The sequence below is a fragment of the Eublepharis macularius genome, chromosome 1 (genome assembly GCF_028583425.1).
Source record: "Eublepharis macularius isolate TG4126 chromosome 1, MPM_Emac_v1.0, whole genome shotgun sequence".
Lineage (NCBI taxonomy): Eukaryota > Metazoa > Chordata > Lepidosauria > Squamata > Eublepharidae > Eublepharis > Eublepharis macularius.
Genome location: NC_072790.1, coordinates 164,047,601 through 164,070,298, shown reverse-complemented (window position 1 = coordinate 164,070,298; position 22,698 = coordinate 164,047,601). Strand labels below are relative to the sequence as shown.

Below are 22,698 nucleotides of genomic sequence, written 5' to 3'. Positions count from 1 at the left end.
CCCAATGAGTCCTCCCTCAAAGGCCAAAACAGCTATGGAAAACACCTCCCATCGCCCTGTCTTTCCCTGACAGAAACTAAGACTTGAATAGTGCGGTGGTTGCCTAGCAATGGTCAATCATGACATCTGTTTCTTAAAGACACTCCTTTTATCATTTGGGGGAGGGTTTAACTCGATTTCTTCAAAAGATCTTAGATTTTTCTGCAAATCTGGGGCTTTTCTCAGGTTTATAAAAAGATCTTTGTTGTCTGTTCATGGCCTCAATCTCTTAACTTCAGCATCCACAGCTGAACTCTCATAGAGAATTAGACATCTTGATAAACAAGTTGATTATCTGACTACCAAGATGACTTGGCAAGCCTGGATTTGTAGAGTACGGAGACACATGATTATCAGATTTTGATGGGATATACAAAAATTCCAACAAATACAGAACACATTACTGAGCGTAACACCTTACCTGGGCACATAGGGCAGCAACTTCCTTCAACACTGATGGGTTCCACACAAGGAAGAGCAGGACAGCTGACTGTGGAACAAAGGGTCTGACCCTGCAGACAGTAGCAGTGTGTGCAGCTGTCAATGTCCCAACGTTCTTCATCTGCATAGGTTTTACCATTAAAGTGACAAACTGCCTTCTTTGATGTTGTGTCTTCTAGTGAAATAATATTGCCATAACCGCAAGTTAGAAAGCCATTTCAAAGTAATTGGCAAATAAAAATAAATGGTCATGCTATTTGTGCCTGGTTGATTGGCATAAAAACATGGCTGGAAATAGCTGTATACTGCTAATGAAAAATACATAGCAGGTTCTAAAGTTCCATCACTTTTTTTCTTAACCTTTTCCCACTATAAAGTAAATAGAAGATCTATTCAGTGTGGTCTAGTGGTAAAGAGTGCCAATTACTTGCAAATCCTTGGTTAATTAATAATTCACTAAATTGGCCTTCTACCTCAACCTTAATTCCCCATCTGTAAAATAGGAATTACAATAACCTGCTTCATAAAACAGGGTTACACATATATATAATTATTGTTCATCGAGTTCTTCTGTGCAGACACACATTGGGACTTTCTAGCTTCTTTTGAGCTCCATTAGGGACTGCTTCTCCCTAGATATGTCGACAAACCGTTTTCCCCACCTAAAACAGGTCCCGTGACCTGGGAGGAGTGATCTCCTCTCCCTCAGTTCTCCTCAGCCATCGCGAACCCAGTTACCACCAGAGAGTTCATAGCAGGGCAGGAGGGAGGGATGTGTGTCTGCACAGAAGAACTCGATGAACAATAGTTACAGGTATGTACAACCCTGTTTTCATCGTCGTTCTTCTGTGCATCCCCACATTGGGAAGGTTACTAACTTACACACAATAAGGTGGGGTGAAACTCTCCAATTCAATTTTATTTGTTTACAGCACCAGAATATCAAACTTTGAATGAATAGACCAACATCATTCTTAACCCCTCTTCTTTTTTTTTAGGTTGCTCAACATCTGCAACAAGGTTGGAACACCAAGCAAACATATACATACAGATGTTTTGAAAATACTATATAATAAAAATCAACAATAGTAACTCAACCACTTTGTGCTCATTGCTTTCATGACCCTGATGGTAATACCAGGAAAGGATAACAAGTACCTGTGTATCACACAGAGAAAGAGTGCAACACGGCCCTTGCCACAGCAGCATCAGCTGTAGCATCTACATCCATTGCATAATGTTTAGCAACAGTATCTGAAGAGAACCAAATTGTAGCCTTCCAGATATGGGCTAGTGGAACTCCCCTCATAAGGGCAGTTGATGATGCTTGCGCTCTGGTGGAGTGGGCTCTAACTCGCAATGGACATTCCACCTTTGCTTGCTGGTATGCCTTTCAGATTGTTGATACAACACTCCATGATACTGTTTGGGCCAAAGCCCACTTCTCTTTGTTGGGTCCCCCAAAACAGACAAAATGGTGTGTCCCCATTCGAAAATCAAAACAGACAAAATGGTGTGTCCCCATTCGAAAACCCTTTGTCCTGTCCAAATAAAAGGTCAGTGCCCTCTTCACATCCAAGGAATGCAATCCAAGGAATGCACATCCAAGGAATGCAATCCAAGGAATGCAATCTCTGCTCCAGAAAGAGAAGTAGGAAAGAACACAGGGAGGGTTATATCCTGTGAAACATGAAACAGTGACACTACCTTAGGTAGGAATTGTAAACTAGGTCTGAGCAACACACTGTCCGAATAAATCCTGATGAAAGGAGGATCAGATCTAAGAGCAGCGAGTTTACTCATTCTCCTTGCAAAAGTTATGGCTAAGAAACACACCTTCCAAAAAAACTGCTCTAAAGAACATGTACCTTAGGACTCATAGGGCTTCAACATAAGTTGTGAGAACACCAACGACAATGACCATTGGGGAACAGGAGGTGTGACAGGCGGATGGAGGTTAAACATCCCCCTCAGAAATTTTTTCGAAGTTGGGTAAGAAAACACTGTATGCCCATCCAACCTGCTTGTGACAGGCTGATATAGCAGCGAAATCTGCCTTTAGCGAAGTTGTGGCTAGACCTTGTGCCTTTAAAGCACACAAATACTCTAGAATATTATATAGTACACATGAAGATGGAGAGACACCCCTGTTGCCAGCCCAATACAGAAAGTGTGTCCATTTTGATGTATAAGACCTTCCAGTAGAAAGCCTCCTGGCATTCAAGGTCACAAGCTGTACTTTCTGCAAACAGCCTAAGGATTGGGACATATGCACCAGGCCGTCAGATGTAGTTTCTCTGGATCGTGGTGAAACAGGTCTCCCCATACCAGAATGTCCAGGACTACTGGCAGTGTAATATATGTCTGTTTGGACAGCTCTAGTAACTTTGGCAACCAGATTTGCCATGGCCAGAAGGGAGTTACTAGAATACAGTCTGTGTTGTCCTGTTGAATTTTGCATAACACCCTTGCAACTAGGGGGAATGGTGGGAAGAAGTAGAACATCTGGCCTGACCATGTGTGCTGGAAAGCATCTCCCATCGAATTGGGGTTGCTCCCTGCCAGAGAGCAAAAGAGAAGTGCTTTCGTGTTGGATGCAGACGCAAAAAGATCTACCTCTGGTACCCCCAACTGAGCAAACACAGGTTCTAAAAAATGGTTGTTCAGAGACTACTTGTAATTGGCATTGAGATGTCTGCTTAGCACATCCACTTTGGCATCGTCTGTACCAGCAGTGTGTATGGCACGTACAGTAACTCTGTTGGCAATAGCCCATTCCTCATAAACATTGATACCAGTGATCTAACAATCCTTGCCTTTTCAGGTGGGAGAGTAGCCCTACCATTCCTAGCATCTAAGATGGCACCAATGTAGGCTACTGTTCTAGAGGGTTCCAACCTAGACTTGGCAAAGTTAATGACTAATCCAAGTTCAGAACATGTGTTCACCAAGAGTGTCACATCTAGCACTAACTTCTCTTTGGACGGGGCTGTAACCAGCCAATCATCTAAATATGGAAAAATAGCACAACCTTGAGATCTAAGGTGTGCCACCACAGGGGCCATACATTTGGTAAATACCCTAGGGGCGGCAGAAAGCCCACAGGGCAAAGCAGTATACTGAAATACCCTATCAAGGTACTTGAAGCAAAGATACTTCCTATGATCTTTTCTGATTGCCACATGGAAGTATGCGTCCTTCAGATCCAATACTACAAACCAAACATCCTTGTCTAACAAGGGAAGTATAGCAGAAAGTGTTACCATTTTAAATTTGGACACTTTAAGGTACCAATTAAGACCCCTGAGATCCAATATGGGTTGCAACCCCCATCTTTTGGGGGTACAAGGGAAAACAAAGAGAAGAACCCCCAGAGATTCACCATATCATGAGTCTCCTCAATAGCCCCTTTGTCTAGAAGTGATAGTTCTCAACCTCAAGTTCTTGCAGAACAATTCACAGCCATAGAAGAAACAATGCAATCAGGAGTTGCTAGCCCATAGCCACATTTAACAATAGCTAAGACCCAAGAGTCAGATGTTATAGACTCCCACTAAGAGTAATAAGTCTCTCAGTGAAGCAAGGTTTTAGGTTGGGTGTGGCTGCAAAATGTCAGAATTGCTTGGGTGCTGCTTGGTTATCGTTTCACTGAGTAAATTGGTGAAGAGGCTTCTGCTTAGACTGCACCCTCTTTCTAGGTTGCTGGGATGATTGAAAGGGACGATGAAATTGGTCTTGTGGTGGCTGATACTGTCTGTAAGACCTGTCATAATACCGGCACCCATATTGGTGTCTGAGAAAGTACCTTTGCTTATAAGTACGCTGATCTTGCACTATGCCTAGAGACTTTGCAGTTTGGCGATTCTTCTTTTGCAAAAGAGTCTCGTCAATGGCTGCTGCAAACAAGGTTTGGCCCTCAAAGGGTATCTCCTCCACTCTGGTCCTGGTTTCAGGTGGCAATGCAGTGGATCTCAATCACGAATGACGTCAAATCAAAATAGCACTTGCCATCCCCTTGGCCAATGTCTTGATGGCATGGCGACCAGCATTCATCTGCTGTTTGGATACTCTGATGGCCTCAGTTTGGAGCAGCTCAAACAACGCCTTCTTGTCCTCTGGAAGACCAGTGACATACTCCGAAAACTTTCCCCACAAGTACAACTGGTAACCACCCATTATCAGGTGGTGGTTACTGATATGTAGGTTAAGAGCGGAAAATGAGTACTGCCGTCTATCACAGGCGTTGATTTTCTTACCCTCCTTATCAGCTGGGACAGAATGGGCACCTTGTCTTTGCTTTTGAAACTCCTCTGCCACCAAGGAGGAGGGTACCGGGTGCTTGAAAAGAGAGGGCCAAGTGTCCTGTTTTACCTTGTACATGGCCCCTGCTCCCTTGGAAGTTGCTGGTAACTCAGCTGGCTTCTCTCATGTCTTCAGGATCACCTCATCCAGGCCTTCAACAATGGGGAATCCGACTGAGGCTGGAGCATCAGTGTACAACCTGCCTAACAACTTGCCAGAAGTCTTCAGAGCCAAGGTTGATACATCCAAAACCAGTGCTTGTGCCATTCAAGCTATCTGCTCCACATACAAGCGAAGGTCTTCATAGGGTGACCCAGCAGATGGTGCCACACTTCGGATCTGTTGTCCAATGGTTCTGGGCAATGGTCAAGGTCCTCCTCCTTGGAATCGTATGAATGCTGGAGCTGGGCAGGTGAAGGCAGAAGAAGCCGATGAATCAAAACCAGAAGGCCCCCCAGCCCAGTGGCAATGATATGGCGGGAGAATACAACACGCCAGGTGTTGTTCGCATTGAAAATTCTACTTCGGATCCATAGAATATCTATACTTGGCTCTGTATCCACTCCTGTGACTTGGAGTCGGAGACATCTCTCTGGATGTTACAGAGCGTTTCGGAGTTGGTGACCGTTCCTTTGTCATGGGGCTGGTTCAGTAAAAGAGGTCGACTCAAACCCCTGCTCCGTCGTTGAAAGACTGGAGTCGGCCACTCGTGGTACTGGATCCACATGGTTCGGATCCACGTCTTTCAACTCACCCTCAGACACAGAAAGGCCTGATGAGTGCAGATGAGGCGATGGCGATCTGGGTGGGATTAAGATGACCTCGTCCTCCGACCCTTGTTCCTTTGATTGACTTTGATGCTCCCGGCTCCAACTCGACTTCAAGGAATGTTTTGTTTTCTTCGCCTTCTTAGCAGGCAGTTCCAAGGACAGTCTCGGATCCGGGGAATGTTGAGCTAGTGAGTCAAGAATCATGTCTGTGTCTTGCTGTTTGCATCTGTCATGTCATGTTACTGTAGATGTAAAAGATCTATTTGACAGGTCCTGGATGATGCAAGAACATCACCTGACTAAGGAGCAGAGATACTACCTACGTCACCTCACCTGATGTGCTGTGATTGGTCACTGGGGGGTGCTACTGGAGGATATAAGCCAGCAGTGTCTTGTGCTGGGGTGGACCTTGTTCCATCAGGTGCTTGGCGAAGCACTTTGACGCTGGGAACAAGCCTGTAAATAAGTCACTGTAAAATAAACTGTACATACACCTGAATGCTACTCGTGTGTGGAAGCCTCACTCTTAGCTCAGCCACAGTTCTAACCACGCTGTGCCAACAGGGTTATGGGCCCAGAGCCACGTGGTGAGTGTTGCAGGTTCGAGGAACTGTGAGCCGTGAAGTCCTGTGTGGCTTGGACCTGGAGGCTACGGACGGTGGAGTCCAGGAGTGACTGTTCTGCGTTGGTAAGGAGGAGTGCCCGGAAAGCTGTCCTCGCAGGGAAGCAGTGCGAAGGAGGAGGAGAAGGAAGAAATTCTCCCGGGCCCGGTCCAGATATCAGAGATGGCTCAAGTCCAAGCAGCCCTGCCGGTGGAGAAACTCACGGGTGAAAATTACCAGGTGTGGTCCCTCCGCATGCAGCATTATTTGAAGAGGGAAGGTCTTTGGGTCTGTGTCAACAACCCTCCAGACGACCCCACACCGGCAGAGGAGACAAGAGATGAGAGAGCACTGGCAGCAATTGTTTTGAGCATAGCCGACTGCCAGCTAAACCACACTGCACACGAAATCACAGCTCAAGAGGCTTGGAAGGCACTCAAGGCTGTGTACCTGCGAGATTCGGCAGGAGTCCTGATAGCCTTGACAAGAGCCCTGTACCGGAGGGTTCAGCAGCCTGGGGAACCAATGAAAGACCACATATCCGCATTGACGCAGAGCTTCAGGGATCTGGAGCTATAAGGGAAGGTTTTCTCTGAACGAGACCGTGTGTATATTTTGCTCTCTAGCCTTGCACCACAATAGGAAGTCCTTCTAACTACACTAGAGATGGTAAATACAGTGATTTGACTTGGAGTTATGTTGTGGCAAAATTGCTAGACACAGAGAGAAGGCAGAAAGACAAGCCGTTATCTATGTCTGGGCATGCGGCCAAGTCTGGGAATGCAGCCAAGTCTTCAGTGTGTTCTGAGGGAGCCGGCAGCCAGAGAAATGTGCAGCCGGAGGAACATGGCAGACTTCAGACAAACTACAGGCAAGCTGTACAGTCGTCTCCAGTCGTGTTGGCAGCCAGGTGGTGCTGGATCTGTGGGAGTGAGTCCCATTTTCGCAGAGAGTGCCCGCGTCGCAAAAAGGGAAGGAAGCCAGTATCCAACAGCAGCAGGAGTGAAGCCAGGAGCGGTGAAGCAAGGCTTGTGGTGTCTGCTGTTGCCGGGGAGTCCTGGGGCTTAGACTCGGGGGCCTCGCAACCCATCTGCCGAGAAGAATCCACATTGGAGGAAGTCCAAGAGTCATCATTGCCTCACGTCAGGCTAGCTGACGGGAGGTGTGCCAAGGTGACTTGCCAGGGGCAACTAACTTTTTCTTCCCTAGGTTATACCTTCAGAGACGTTCTATGTGTCCCTTCGTTAGAAAGCAACCTGTTAAGTGTGTGTGCTCTAACAAAAGCAGAGTTTAGCGTTTCTTTTTCCCAGAATGGGTGTACAATCTCTAAAGGGGGAAAGCCTCTGCTGCAAGGTAAATTGCATAACAGTGTATATTCAGTTGAGAATGTCCAGGCAGGAGCAAAAGTTGTATCCAACAGGTATGACCATGAGGGGTGTGTGCATATCTTACATCACCGGCTTGGTCACATTGGGTTTGAAGCATTGAGAAAAACATTGGCTCTGTTACCAGGGGAGAGTGTGAAACCGTGTAATCACTTTTTAGACTGTCAGGTCTGTAAGCAAGTGAAAAGTCATGCATATCCTAAGGCTAAGTCAAGTAGCCGGGTGTCAAACAAGCCCTTAGAGTTGGTCCATATGGATCTGATAGGGCCATATCCTCAGAGTCATTCAGGAAAATGTTTTGCTTTACTTATCTGTGATGATAAAAGTCGTTTTCTCTGGGCATATGTGCTAATGCACAAATTGGAAACTTTCCAAGCAGTGAAATACTGGTGCAAAAGAGCTGAGTTACAGCTGGGTGAGAAAGTGTGTGCCATTCAAACCGATATGGGTGGTGAGTTTCAAACAAACAAATTCTCTAAATGGTTAAACAAAAACGGAATTATTCATAGAGTTGCTAACCCGGGGGTCCCAAGTGAGAATGGTGTGGTGGAACGCAGTGGAGGCAAAATTCAAACGATCATGAAAGCCATGCTGACAGATGCCAATTTGCCAGTGACTTACTGGGCTGAAGCTTTGGGGGCAGCCTGTTATGTCTGTTTTTCATTTTGACATTGAAACTGCCTTCCTGCATGCAGACTTGGAGGAAGAAGTCTACATGGAACAGATTCCAGGGTTTGAATCCAAGCAACAAGGTCTAGTGTTAAAATTGCATAAGTCCATTTATGGGTTAAAGCAGGCAGCCCGGTGCTGGAATTTGTGTCTGACAAAAGCACTGGCTGGCCTCGGTTTTAAGCAGACAAAGGCTGATCCATGTTTGTACAAAAAGGTGAATGGTGGTAAACAGATCAGATTTCTTTATTACAGCACTTAGCCAATACATTTATCATAAAAATTAAAATACATATTTTACGACCGTTAAAATATGGAAGGTGGTAAACAGTGTTACCTGCTTTGTTATGTAGATGACCTCTGTTTTCTTTGTGGGTCACCTGAGGAATTGGATGAATTCCAGCAAGCTATAACCAGAGTGTTTAAAACCAGGTTTTTAGGGCCTATTTCTAACTACCTGTGTATGCAAGTTGCCAAAAACAGCTCAGGGTGTTTTGAGCTGAGCCAGAGCAATAAAGTAAAGCAACTGCTGAAGCAATATGGTATGGCAGAGGCATGAGAAGTACTAACCCCCATGTCTGCTGGATGTATTAAGGAGCTAAGAAACACTCCTTTGGAAAACAAAACTAAATACCAGTCTCTGGTTGGGTCACTGCTGTACTTGTCCTGTTGGAGCTGCCCTGATCTGGGCTATGTGGCGCAGTGGCTGTGTAGGCAGTGTGCAGATCCCTGTGAAAGAGACTGGCAAGCAGCAAAAAGGGTGCTGCGCTATCTGAAGGGTACTTCAGACTATAAGCTTGTGCTGGATATTACTAAAGGTGCTGGAGTATTGGCTTTTAGTGATGCTTCATGGGGAGATGATGAGGGAAGATCTACCTCTGGTTATCTTATCCAAGTTCTGGGAGCACTGGTGTTCTGGAAATCTCAAAGGCAAACATTAGTCGCGACCAGCTCATGTGAGGCCGAATATGCCTCATTAAACGACTGTATATTACAACTAGAATGGGTAATAAAGTTGTTAGAAGATCTTGATATGCAGTGTCCGTTGCCTGTGGAGATCAAATGTGATAGTTCAGCTGCAGAGCAACTGGCACAGTATCAAAGCATCCGTGCCAAGAGTAAACACATAGTAATTCGTTATGAAAACATACATGATGCTATTCACCGAGGAATGGTATGTTTGTCTCATTGCAAATCAGATGAGAATCTAGCAGATCTATTAACAAAAGGGCAAAGCCAAGAAATGCTGGTTAAATGTAGAGAAATGTTGGGTGTACATGCCTCTTGTCTCAAGGAGGAGTGTTGAGCTAGTGAGTCAAGAATCATGTCTGTGTCTTGCTGTTTGCATCTGTCATGTCATGTTACTGTAGATGTAAAAGATCTATTTGACAGGTCCTGGATGATGCAAGAACATCACCTGACTAAGGAGCAGAGATACTACCTACGTCACCTCACCTGATGTGCTGTGATTGGACACTGGGGGGTGCTACTGGGGGATATAAGCCAGCAGTGTCTTGTGCTGGGGTTGACCTTGTTCCATCAGGTGCTTGGAGAAGCACTTTGATGCTGGGAACAAGAACCTGTAAATAAGTCACTGTAAAATAAACTGTACATACACCTGAGTGCTACTCATGTGTGGAAGCCTCATTCTTAGCTCAGCCACAGTTCTAACCACGCTGCGCCAACAGGGAAGAGCGTGGAGCCGAAGATTTGGACACAATCGGATCCGACCACGGAGTTGATTTCATCAAAGTCACAGATCCTGTCTTAGAACAGTGATCAGGAGTGACAGAGGGCTTGTCAGCTTTCTTTCCAGAAACAGCTGAGAGCCCAGCAGAGCCCAAGTTCTTAGTTGGATCAGTCGTGGCAAACACCTTATTCCACAACGTGGCCTTGAGCCGCTGGGCTCTTTCGTTTCTGGCCTTCGAAGTAAATTGTTGGCAAAAGTTACAGGAGCCAACCTTATGTCCTTCACCAAGGCACAGAAGACACAGGTCATGTTGATTGGGCAGGGTCATTTTGGTACTGCACTGGGCACACTGTTTGAAGATTGAACTCACCACTCCACTGTTAAGAAACAGGCCGAAAGTGCCAAAGCCGAATCAAAAGGCCAAAGAACAAATTCTGAGTCCAGTTCAAGGTCGTTAAGTCTGAAAAATTCACACTAACCAAACTCCAACGCCAAACCAGAAGATACACAACGAAGTCCGAGCCACTCCAAATCCCAAACTGTTAGAAGCAGTCAATAGTAAATGAAGAAGAAAGAGCTCTGAAGCAAAGTTCCTCTCTTTATGGCAGCTAAGAGAGAACTGAGGGAGAGAAGGTCACTCCTCCCAGGTCACGGGACCCGTTTTAGGCGGGAAAAATGGTTAGTCAATGTGACCGGGGAGAAGTGGCCCCTAACAGAGCTCAAAAGAAGGTAGGAAGTTTCTCTGCAGGAAGGCCTGTGCATGCGCAGTCCTAATGTGGGGATGCACAGAATGATGATGAATCATGATTATAAGACTCGAAATGACAAGCTGGGAACCCACAAGGACATGGGAAGGCCATTTCATTTCCTCCTGTATCTCCTTCCTTACACCATTTCCACTTTATCTCCTCCTGGCAGCCCTCATATTCAATCCCCTTTCCCTGTTTCCTCCTTCCCACTCTGCAGCCCATCTTTCTTTTATCTCCCCCGCCCCAAGCAAGTGCTTAGCATCATTTATTCACTTCATTTAGAACCCACCTTTCTCCTCAATGGGGACCCAAAGCAGCTTACATCATTCGTCTTCATTTTATCCTCCCAATAGTACTGTCTGATAGATTAGGCTGAGAGAGAGTGCTTGGCCCAAGGTCACACTGTAAGCTTCAAGGTAGACTAGTGATTTGAATCCGGGACTCTCAGATCCTAGTGTAACACTCTAATTACTACACCACCTTGGCTCTAAGCTCTCCCTCCCCCTTGCAGCCTCAGTTTAAAAAAATGAGCAGTAGCAAGGAGCAAGATGAAGAGGAATAAAATCGACTGCTTTAACTACACAGTCCTGAACAAAGAAAGGCATTTTTCATTTTCAATTGTTTACATACCTAAAATATTTAGGGTGCATCAGTTATTCTGCTGCAAAAATTTAAATTAATTTAAGAGGAAATTAAAGTTGAACAAATGTTAAAAAACCCCAGCTGAATAAAATAAAAAACCACTACAGGTGGTTCTTCTAATCAATATTTAGAATGAGGAAATTAATTTCAGGACATTAATCCTATTAATAACAGAAATTAGCATGTACAAGAAACATCTTCTGATAGGAAGTAACACAGGAAGCTATTGTAAGTAGCCTGAAATAGCCCAATCCAGCTAAAAATAAGTCAAGATATGCTAGAATTAGACATGATGGCTGCCACTCAAAACAACAGCTCTGCATTTTGTCCTTCCACCTTACTAGTAATGTTTGATTACACAAAAAGTGATGTCATTGTACTTCTAAGCAGCAGCCAATGAAGTCAAGCAGTGGCTGGGAAACATGCAGCGTGATAATGTCATGTCATGCATTTTTTAAAACTAATTGTTACAGGAGAAAAAAGAGGAGATGATGCAGGTATACTTTTGTGGGGAATTTGGAGAGACAGCATATAAACTCTCTAAAACAAACAGAAAAATATTTTCAAGGCTATAATATTTGTGGTTGAACAATGACCTCCAATCACTTGTCATTTTTAATCACTTACCTATACAATAAGGGCAACACTGGCCTTTTCTCAATACAGGTCTGTCACAGGACACTGGGGGACACGACTCAGAGTAGCAGCTGATAGCACCATCCATGCAAACACAACTAGTACAAACATTTGGCTTCCAGGATTCAGCAGTCAGGAAAATATCGCCTTCATCATTTTTGCAGTAACTAGGCATGCTCTCGTTGCTTGACGAAGAAGGCTGAGCAGGCTCATCTGGAAATAAAATTTATGAAGTTCATGGATAATCCATGATTTGTGAATCATGAAAACCTTGGGTTTTTTGATACAAAACGCAGCTCCCAGTAGCAGGACTCTGGCTTTGGTATTTGTAACTGGCTATCATAGTTTTCTCAATTCGTTCAATTCTGTAAATTTGTATTTTGAAAATGCAGGTTCATTTGTAAAATAGCACTATGAGAAGACACATCTAGCTGTTATCAACCATACATGGAAAATAATCCCATATGGCCCTGAATTGAAAGGGGTTCAACCACTTTTCTGTATATCAATAGCTGTGAGCTTTACAACAAAAGCTTGAGGAGAAAGGGGGGAAAGCCAGCAGGATGTTTGGTTGTTTTCAGGAAAAAGTCTAGAACTACCACCTCCTCAGTTTCCTTCTGTACCTGCTCATCCAGGCATGGGGAGGGGGGCTTATAAGAATACGAAAACACAGCTTGAATATATATATTTTGGATGAATTTGTAACTGAAAAATGGTGAGCAAGAAAAGGGTGAAGCATCCTCCTTCTCCATTTTCTACCCCACTCCCACAGAACAGCAGCTGAAGGGCTTCTGTTACATGCCTGTATTTGCAAGGTAAAATGTGGCTTAAAGTACATTTAACTTGGGCCCTTTCCACACAGCACACTTTAGGATAGTTCTACATATTCACACCAATCAGTGCTGAATTGGTTTGGGCTCCCGGCATTCTGCACTGCATGACCCCGAGGCGATTTGGTCTCTGCTGATGAGTTGAGATGTGTCTGTTTGAAATCACTGTTTGTGGAGGATTGAGCTGACATCACTTTTTTTAAAAAGTGTCCACATGCATCATTACATTGCAATGTTGGAGCCTATTCCTCCCCTCCTCGTCCCTGTATTTGCTGATTGGGCAGTCCTGTGCCCAATGGAGAGGCAACTGGTGGCAGAGTTCTGGGGGAAAACATGTACTTTTCTTGTTTGTTCCACTCAATTTTTTTTAAGCCAGGAAAGAGTCGTAACATTGCTGCTTCATTCGGTATCTCCCTCCTGTCTTTAAAAGCTGTGAAAGGGTTAAAAGACTGCTTGGCTAACTCCCTCCCACCTATAAACACACTTTCTCATTTTTTTTAAAGTCAGGGAAGAGTGCTTCCCTGCTGCTTTGTTTTTCAAACTGTTGTGCAAAATGCTTCCTCCCTCCCTGGCTATTCATACATATCTTTGGGTTTTTTTCCTCTTTGGCACTAGGAGAACCCTGAAACACACCAGTGTGTGCACAGTTGGGAGGGAGGAAGCAAATGGACTTTTAAAGCCAGGAGGGAGGCAGTGAATGAAGAAGCAATGTTACGACAGTTTCCTGGTTTAAAAAAAAAGAAGAGAGTGCATAGCCGGGATGGAGGAAGCGAATAGAACATCAGCCTTATGAACTTTCCCTCACTTTTAAAGCTGGAAGGGAAGAAGCAAACAAAGCAGCGACATTACGAATCTTACCTTGCTTTAATGATAAAAATGGCGGAAAAGGAGTTCAGAAAGCTGAAAAGGGTGGACCTGGTTACTGGTGGGCAGACAACCAATCAGCGTCCGAGAAAAGGAAAGAGGGGGAGGAGATGTAGTTAGGGACTAATAAGACTTTTGCATACACATAGGACGCATCAGCGGTGACTCAGATGCAGCTTCAAGAAAAAGTTGTGCTATGTCTATAGGGGGAAAATTTGGGAGAAGGAAGGACAATATTCGATTCTGTATTCCATGACGTGAAGACTTAAAATGACTACGGTGAAGGTTAAAGGAAAAAGCGCCCATGTAGGATTATAGCTGAACATCAAGAAGACAAAAGTGAATACTGAGGAATTACATAATTTAAGTTTACAGTGAGGAAATTGAAATTGTCTAAGACTTTCTATTCCTTGGCTCAATCATCAACCAAAAGGAAGGCTGCAATGAAGAAATCAGAAGACTGAGACTTGGAAGAGCAGGTGTGAAGGAGCTAATAAGATCCTTAAAGATCTTAAGGAATTTTGGGAACTAAAATCAAGATAATCCAAACTATGGTATTCCCCATTGCTATGTATGGATGTGAAAGCTGGACAGTGAAGAAAGCTGACAGAAAGAAAATTGTTTCATTTGAAATGTGGTGCTGGAGGAGAGTTTTGCAGATGCCATGGACAGCCAAAAAGACAAATAAGAGGGTTACTAGATCAAATTAAGCCTGAATTCTCCCTAGAAGCTAAAATGACAAGACTAAGGCTATTGTTCTTTGGTCACGTCATGAGAAGACAAGATTCTCTGGAAAAGTCAATAATGCTAGGAAAAGTGGAAGGCAGTAGGAAAAGAGGAAGATCTAAAATGAGATGGCTTGACTCAATAAAAAAAAGCCATGTCCTCTGGTTTGCAGGATCGGAGCAAGTCTGTTAATGATAGGACGTTTTGGAGATCTTTCATTCATAGGGTTGCCATAGGTTGGAGGCGACTTGATGGCACATAACACACACACATCTCATGACTACCTTGCATGTGTGGAACTCTGAAGATCATGGGAAGCAGAATGGAAACGGAACCACTGCAAAATGACTGTGCGGAAAGGGCCTTGGTTAAGGGTAAGTATTAACTGTGATTACCAATCAGTGCATTTGCAAGGAAGCAAAAGAGCGAGGCATTGAATAGTCCCAAAGCTCAGATCCCAGTTTCTAAACCATAGCTGAAACAAAGCCATATTACATTTTCCTGGTACACAATCTATTTCTACCTCTCTTTTGAATGCTATGGCACTTTGCAACTGATGGCTCAATACTTCCATGTTTGCTTTCGCATCTTTGTTTATAGCATTATCTAAAAGTTTTCCTTTATATACATCAACAGCTCACATATTTTTCAGTCAACAGTTTGTTTTTAGTTTAGCTTATTATGTCTTTCATTCTTTAACGACAATTTAACATAGGTAATATTTCAGAACATTATTCAGTACAGAGAAATCAAAGATCTGAAAAATCTATGATGGTATTGCTGGTAGGCAATACTAACCTAGGCACTGTGGACAGCACGAATCCTGAGTCCGGGTGGGATTTCGACAAAGAAGAGGTGGACAGACTTCAGTCTCACACAAAACTCGAGCATTATGACATGTACATTGTGTGCAAGAATCAATGTTCCATGTATCTCCTTCCAGAAAGTATTCACCGCCTGGAACATAGCAGATAGTTGGACCACTGAGTTCCGGCTTCTGCAAAGTAGATTCATCTGCGGAAAAACAATTAAAAAAAACAATGTAACAGAACTCTAGTTTCTCTTGGCTTCATATTTTTGCATAATGTATATTAATATATTAATAGCTGTACATAAATAAAAGTTAGTTTCTATCACTCTACTGAAATAAAGAAATGTACGTATTTTTTTACTTCACTTATACTCCACCTTTCTTTCTGATAGAGACACAAAGTGGCTTACAATCATTCACATCTCCTCCATTTTACCCTTACAACCCTGGGAGGTAGCATAGACTGAGGCTATGTGACTGGCCCAAAGTCACAACGCAAGTTTCCATGGCAAAGTGGAGATGTGAACCTGGGTCTCACAGAATACAGAGCTAAACTACAAGGAATGCATTACACAAAGACATGCACGTGAAGGGAGTTGCAATGTTAGCTGGGAAGCTGATTTTTAAAAGACAATTTCACCTCTCTACAGAGCCAGCAAAGATTGCTCCTCAGAGGGTTAGTTAATTTCCTCTTTGTGTCCAAAAGGCTCTGTCAGTTTCACCTCCACTTCTAGGAGGTGAAGAGGAAATGAAGAGGTCCCATGTCTCCCAGGTCAGCGTTTAAGGCAGATCAGTGGGCTGTGGGGGTGAAAGGCAGGAACATTCTGTTCCACTGACTTGTCTTGTGTGAGCAGAATATTTAATTTGTATCCAACACAAAGTTTCCCGTATCAGATTGCTCTTATCAGACCAGGTAAAACAATGGTGGCTTAAAGTAGCAGGTAGCACACTAACTGAAATGGTCTCCCACTAGCTTTTTAACACTGCCATTTTTGATATTCGGATGGTGTCCATTTCTTTTATTCCATAAAAAGTAATCTGTTGGATGTATACAGATACCAGAATGGCATTTGTTGACTTGTGATGGCATATATTATGTTGGCAGATAAGCAAATAAATGATCCTAGGTTATATGGATGATATTAATCCTTACTTACAGGCAAGATTGTAATTTTCAACAGCTACTCAGGAGCAATAACCCATGAACTAGGTCCTACAGCAAATCCAGATACCAACCATGCCCCCATATCCACTCAGGCAACACTATCATAAAATCTAATAGCATTAAATATCAAACAAAAAAGCATAAATGGCCATAAAAATGGCAAGATCTAGAAATCGGCTGAAGGACTAATTATCTTATGGTATATTGTCGAAGGCTTTCACAGTGAAGGCTTTCACAGTGATTGACACTGAGACATCTCTGTCTTTCAGTGCTACACCTCTGAAGATGCCAGTCACAGCTGCTGGCGAAACATCAGGAACTACAATGCCAAGACCACGGCCATACAGCCTGTACTTGAGAGGAAGATGAATAATTCAAGTGAGTGAAGAGCTCCTTCCATGCTTGTTCACATAATGATAAACCATGGTTTGGTGTTACAACTGAACCAAGTCAGAAGAGTGCAGCTTATTTTCCTACTTCTGAAATGAACTGTTTCCATTCACTTATTATTTTAATACCACCCATTTTAGAGAAAAGGTTAAAGAGTAGTAAACAATACATTTGCTATCTGTTGTGGGTAAAACTTTGTTTGGAATGAATGAAATCAGTCAACTGTTGCTGACTCAAAGACTATGGTGTAATTATATACAAGTATCCCATGGTCTGACTGGCCTGTCTTTTCTATATTATCTTAGAAAGAAAAAATTTAGATGGAAAACAATGTGTACTTTACAAAACAATACAGATCATAAGAATTTACCTGGACATGACGGACAACATTTTCCTGGAGGTATGGTGGGATTGCCACAGTTGGGTACAGAGCAGGTGATCAAAGCACACATTTCCCGACCGTTATGGCAGTAACATTCCCGGCAGCCATCATGCCAACTTTCTTCATTTTCATGACGGTGCCCATCCACTGACAGGCAAGAACCAGTCTTGACTGGTGGCATTACAGAAGTTGGTAAATCTGCATATGATCAAATACACAGTGTCTTAGCATGATGATACTAGTGAGTAATTGTTAATTTCCCCTTGTATTTATGTTAGCAACCTACCATCTGAAAGATGCACAGTACACCTTACTGTAGACTTTTGAATGCATTTTCCAATAGCAGAAATCCCCAAGGAACAAAGATGTAACATGAAGGTTGTGCCTCAGCATACAGAGTTCATTATGTTTGCAGGAGAGTTGAACTAGTCCTATTGATATGCATTCACAGTAATTGGGGATGGGGTGTGGAAACGCAAAGTGTTGGGGGGAGATGGGTACACCACTGCAACAATAGGGGAATCAGACAAGTGACAGTGAGCATTTTAAATCAGTGGTCTTTGTGAGAGTGGGTGAAGAAACCAAAGATAGGGAAGGCCCATATGGAATTTATGAATCTGATTTCTGCAGCCTTGGAGGACATGAGGCTCAACAGTAATTGAATGCTACTGCAAAATGGTTGAAGTATATTGATATTGCCCTGGTAGCTATGGTAAGTGGAAGTATGTGGTGCTTTACCCATCACAGAGTCCAGTATCACTTTTTTTCTACTGGTGTTGAAGGTTTGTTTTTTTTTGGTCTGGCAAATAGACCATGGGAGAAAAGCAGGGAAAGTTCCATATAAAGATCACTGATGAATTAACATTCTGAGTGCATAAGCAACTAGTCCTCAGTGTGGAGAAAGGGGTTTTTTAAGCGATGAAGAAACTTCTTTCTGTAGTGTTACTTGGCAGTTTTGGAAAAAGTGACATGGAGATGGGATGCTGCTAAATTCTGGCATACCCAATAGGGATGACTGTGAGGACGGATGAATGGGCAATGGAGTCCCATGCTGTAGAGAATAGCTTCAGTCAGGTTATGATGATGGGTTGTGAATGATATTGGAAGTTATGCAGTTAAAGACTATGGGTTGGAGTCAAACTAAATTTTCCAGTGGCAGAATGGAACTTTTCTGCATCCTCTCTTCCACAGCAACTCAGAAATCTCTAAGAAATGCTGCTCTTGGCAGATAAGAAACCCTGAGGGATGACAAGAGGGAGTTCTGCAACATGAAGGAGGAAATCAGTGAAAATTTCCAATTTAGTTTGGATCCCATCCTATATTTTTGTGTGTGGGAAAGTCTGGTTTTCATTGTATGCTTTATAACATGGAGAATATAGGAGTTTACTAGATAGCTGGTATGATTTCAAAATGGTAGATCAAACAGAAGAACATGGGGAGGAGCGACAGGCAGATAATCACAAGAGAATGGATGTTATAGGCACTTTTCTTGTCCTTATACATTTTTTTCAAGACCTTATCAATGGTGGTGTGAAAAAGCCCATTTATAAATCTTGGTATGAAGGAAAATACAGATAGAACACAGACATGCATGGGAACAGAGAACCACAGATGTGGCCATACTTTTGAATGCACAGTCAACTTCTAATGGAGCCATGTTCACATGCTGTTTAGTCAGTTTAAAATGTTTGTCCTAAAGGAACTTTAAGTTTTCTTTTTAAAAATATGTTCTGGGAGAAGTTGCAGCACTTTGGGTAATACATAGCAGACAGCGCACCAGCAGACACCCCAGCGCACCAGCAGACACCCTGGCGCACCTGTTGGAGGTGGTGGCGGGGTGGGCCTTGGAGTACCCCAGGCTGGGGGACTTCAACGTCCATGATGATGATGCCACCTCTGCACAGGCTACGGACCTGGTGTTGGCCATGGCAACACTGGGATTTTCCAAGTTTGTATCGGCTCACACACATAAAGCAGGCCACATGCTAAATCTGATCTTTGGGATGGGACTGGATGTGGTTCTGGATAAAGTAGAATCTGTTCCATGGTCAGACCACATGGTTCTGGAGGCTCGGCTGAGCATGCCGCTGGCCCTCTCCCCCTGCAAGGGCAGTGAGCAAATTTATGCTTGCCCGTGGAGACTTATGGATCCAATTGGTTTCCAGAATGCTCTGCGGGAACCAATGCTCCACAGCGGTTCACTGGATGAGCTAGTGGAGGACTTGCAGGGCCGGCTCTCCAAGGCCATCGATGAAATTGCTCCCTGTCATCCTCTTCGCCCCTGTAATTGCTGCGCCCGCAGGTATACAGAAGAGCTAAGGCAACAAAAGCGGGAGCTAAGATGTCTCGAGCACGTGTGGCGGCGATCTCGTGACAAAGAAACAAGAACATCTTATAGATTGCTTATGAAATCTTATGAGGTGGCAGTGAAGGCTGCAAAGAAGGAAATTTACGCAGCCTCCATTACATCAGCTAGCTCACACCTGGCTAAACTGTTTAATGTGGTACGTTCATTGGTCTCCCTCCCAGGTGGAGACCACCTAAATTTGAATTCGGCCATAAGCTGTGAGGCTTTTGCGAGCTTTTTTGCTGATAAAATCTTGTATCTCCGCCACAATTTACCAGCCACAGTTGATACAGTATGTGAACTGGAGGCCCCTTGGCCCTCGGGGCTTATATTTGATCACTTCAGCCCCCTTTCTGGGGAAGAGGTGGACAGGATTCTGCAGGGAATGAGGCCTACTACATGTCTCCTGGACCCGTGTCTGTCATGGCTGGTGATTCCTTGGAGACCATTGTCAACTTGTCCCTGAGCTCTGGGGTTTTTCCCAGAGCACTTAAGGAGGCTGTAGTGAGGCCCCCTTTAAAGAACCATCATTGGATCCAGCCGGCCTGCAAAGTTACTGCCCGGTCTCGAACTTCCCGTTTCTGGGAAAAGTAATTGAGCAGGCAGCGGAGAAACAACTGCAGAATTTCCTGAAAGAAACCTCGGCCCTAGGTCCCTTCCAGTCTGATTTTCACCTGGGGCCCGGGGTGGAGACATTGCTGTTCATCCTCACAGATGATCTTCACAGGCATCGAGGTGGATCAGCGCTGCTGATTTTATTAGATCTTTCAGTGGCATTTGATACGATCGATTATGATCTTCTGACCCACCGCCTCGCCAATGTGGGAATTCAGGGGACAGCACTACAGTAGCTTGTCTCTTCTCTTCACAGTCGGTGACAGAGGGTGGCGCTAGGGGATAAGTTATCATCCTCTCGGCCACTAGTATGTGGTGTGCCACAGGGGGCGATACTTTCCCTATTACTATTTAACATCTATATGCACCCCCTCGCCCAGTTGGTGTGAAGTTTCGGGCTTGGGTGCCACCAATATGCGGATGACACCTAGCTATATCTGTTGATGGATGGCTGGTGTGGATCTGCCCCAGATGTCCTGAAGCATGCTTTTGAAGCCGTGGCTGGATGGTTGAGACAAAGTTGGCTGAAGTTAAACCCTGCGAAGATGGAGATCCTGTACTTGAGGAAATGTGGATTCGGGACCCCGACTCCCTGCACTCAAAGGGGCAGTGCTTATGCTGGCTCTGAGAGTCAGAAGCCTGTGGGTGATCTTGGACGCCTCCTTGACAATGGAGGCCCAGATCACTGCAGTTGCCAGGTCCTTGTTTTCTATCTTTGACAGGACAGGTAGCTTGCGCCTTATCTCTTGTCCCGCGATTTGACTACAGTGGTCCAGGCAACGGTCACCTCTAGGTTAGACTACTGTAACACACTCTACGCAGGGCTCCCCTTGAACCTGATCTGACGGTTACAGCTGGTGCAGAATGTGGCAGCGCATGTTATCACAGGACAGCCGATGCATGAGCATATATTGCCGGCACTGCGTCAGCTGCACTGGCTACCGGTGGAGTATTGAATCAGGTTCAAGGTTTTGGTACTAACCTATAAAGCTCTATGTGGACTGGGACCTGCATATCTGGGGGACCGCCTCTCCCCATGCAAACCCCAGAGGACTCTTCATTCCAGTGAGAAACATCTGCTAAAGGTCCCTGTCCCCAGGGAGGCCTGCCTGGCATCGACCAGGGCCAGGGCCTTTTTGGTCCTGGCCCCAGCCTGGTGGAACGCTCTGCCTGATGAGACCAAGGCCCGGAAATACTTGTTATCCTTTTGCCTGGCCTGTAAGATGGAGCTGTTCTACTAGGCATATGGGCAGTGCTAGGCAGAGCCCCCCTGGCTGGTTGATGGTGGATCGGGCCCTCCCCACCACACAAATACCCCCCATTTAAATCATCTTTTTACTATAAAGATGCTCTGAAGATCATAGAATCATAGAGTTGGAAGGGGCCATACAGACCATCTAGTCCAACCTCCTGCCCAGTGCAGGATCAGCCTAAAGCATCACTGACAAGTATTCATCCAGCCTCTTCTTGAAAAGTGCCAGTGAAGGGGAGCTCACCACCTCCCTAGGCAGCTGATTCCACTTTTGAACTACTCTGACCATGAAAATTTTTTTTCTAATATCCAGCTGGTACCTTTGCGCATGTAGTTTTAGCCCACTGCTTCGCGTCCTACCCTCTGCTGCCAACTGGAACAGCTCTTTGCCCTCCTCCAAATGACAGCCTTTCAAATATTTAAAGAGAGCAATCATGTCCCCCCTCAACCTCCTCTTCTCCAAACTAAACGTTCCCAAGGCCCTCAGCCTTTCCTCATAGGGCTCAGTCTCCAGACCCCTGATCATTCTTGTCACTCTCCTCTGCACCCTCTCGATTTTGGCCACATCCTTTTTGAAGTGAGGCCTCCAGAACTGCACACAATACTCCAGGTGTGGCCTGACCAAGGCAGTATAGAGAGGGGCTATGGCCTCCTGCGATTTCGACACTATGGCCCCTTTGATACAACCCAGGATTGAATTAGCCATTTTGCCACCGCATCACACTGACTGCTCATATTTAGTTTACAGTCCACTCTTACCCCAAGATCCCTTTCACATATACTACTGCCCAGAAGTGTATCCCCCATCCAGTATTTGTGCTTCTCGTTTTTGTGGCCGAAATGTAATACTGTGCACTTGTCTTTGTTGAATTGCATCCTATTCACAGCTGCCCACTTCTCCATGTCAGGTCTGACATAAGTTCCTTGTGTGATCTAACCAGAGAGACTCCATTTTAATCCTGTCAGTGTTTTAAGCTCTTCTTTTGCAGGTGACAAGCAGTCCAGTAACAGTTATCTCAAGGAAGAGGAATGTTTTGACTACAGTCTTTCCAGCCTTGGGAAAGTTTCACTCTCTCAGCTTCAAGCCGTTTGTTTTGAGAACTGTGGGGGGAGGATGGGATTTGATGGGCTATGCTACTCTGTACCTTAACCTTTACCTTCATTCGTAACAATACACGTGTGCCAGCTAAGATATTGCATCTTGGCCAGTGGACTATAATGGTTATTTATATTCAGTAAAATCTTTTGAAACCAATGGACTCATGTCTAATTGCAAGAGGTAGTCTGGATTGCAACTTTTAATAAGCCACAGTCTGACATTTTGTTACGAATCACATCTGTTCCAATGCCTAAACCGGGGCAGACGGATACCAAGGCCGCTCCCAACAGGG

The 22,698-nt window shown here is 44.5% G+C and overlaps 1 protein-coding gene across 3 annotated transcripts in view; it reads right to left on the bottom strand.

Annotated features, from left to right (window-relative positions):
* Window positions 1-22,698, bottom strand: part of CRIM1 (cysteine rich transmembrane BMP regulator 1) — a 232,441-nt gene that overhangs the window by 8,564 nt on the left and 201,179 nt on the right. For all 3 annotated transcript variants that reach the window (XM_054976633.1, XM_054976641.1, XM_054976648.1), the window contains 4 exons: window positions 17,082-17,291; window positions 15,144-15,359; window positions 11,917-12,138; window positions 461-655 (listed from right to left, as the gene is read on the bottom strand). In XM_054976633.1, the coding sequence (XP_054832608.1) occupies window positions 461-655; window positions 11,917-12,138; window positions 15,144-15,359; window positions 17,082-17,291 (843 nt within the window). The remainder of the gene's footprint in view (window positions 1-460; window positions 656-11,916; window positions 12,139-15,143; window positions 15,360-17,081; window positions 17,292-22,698) is intronic.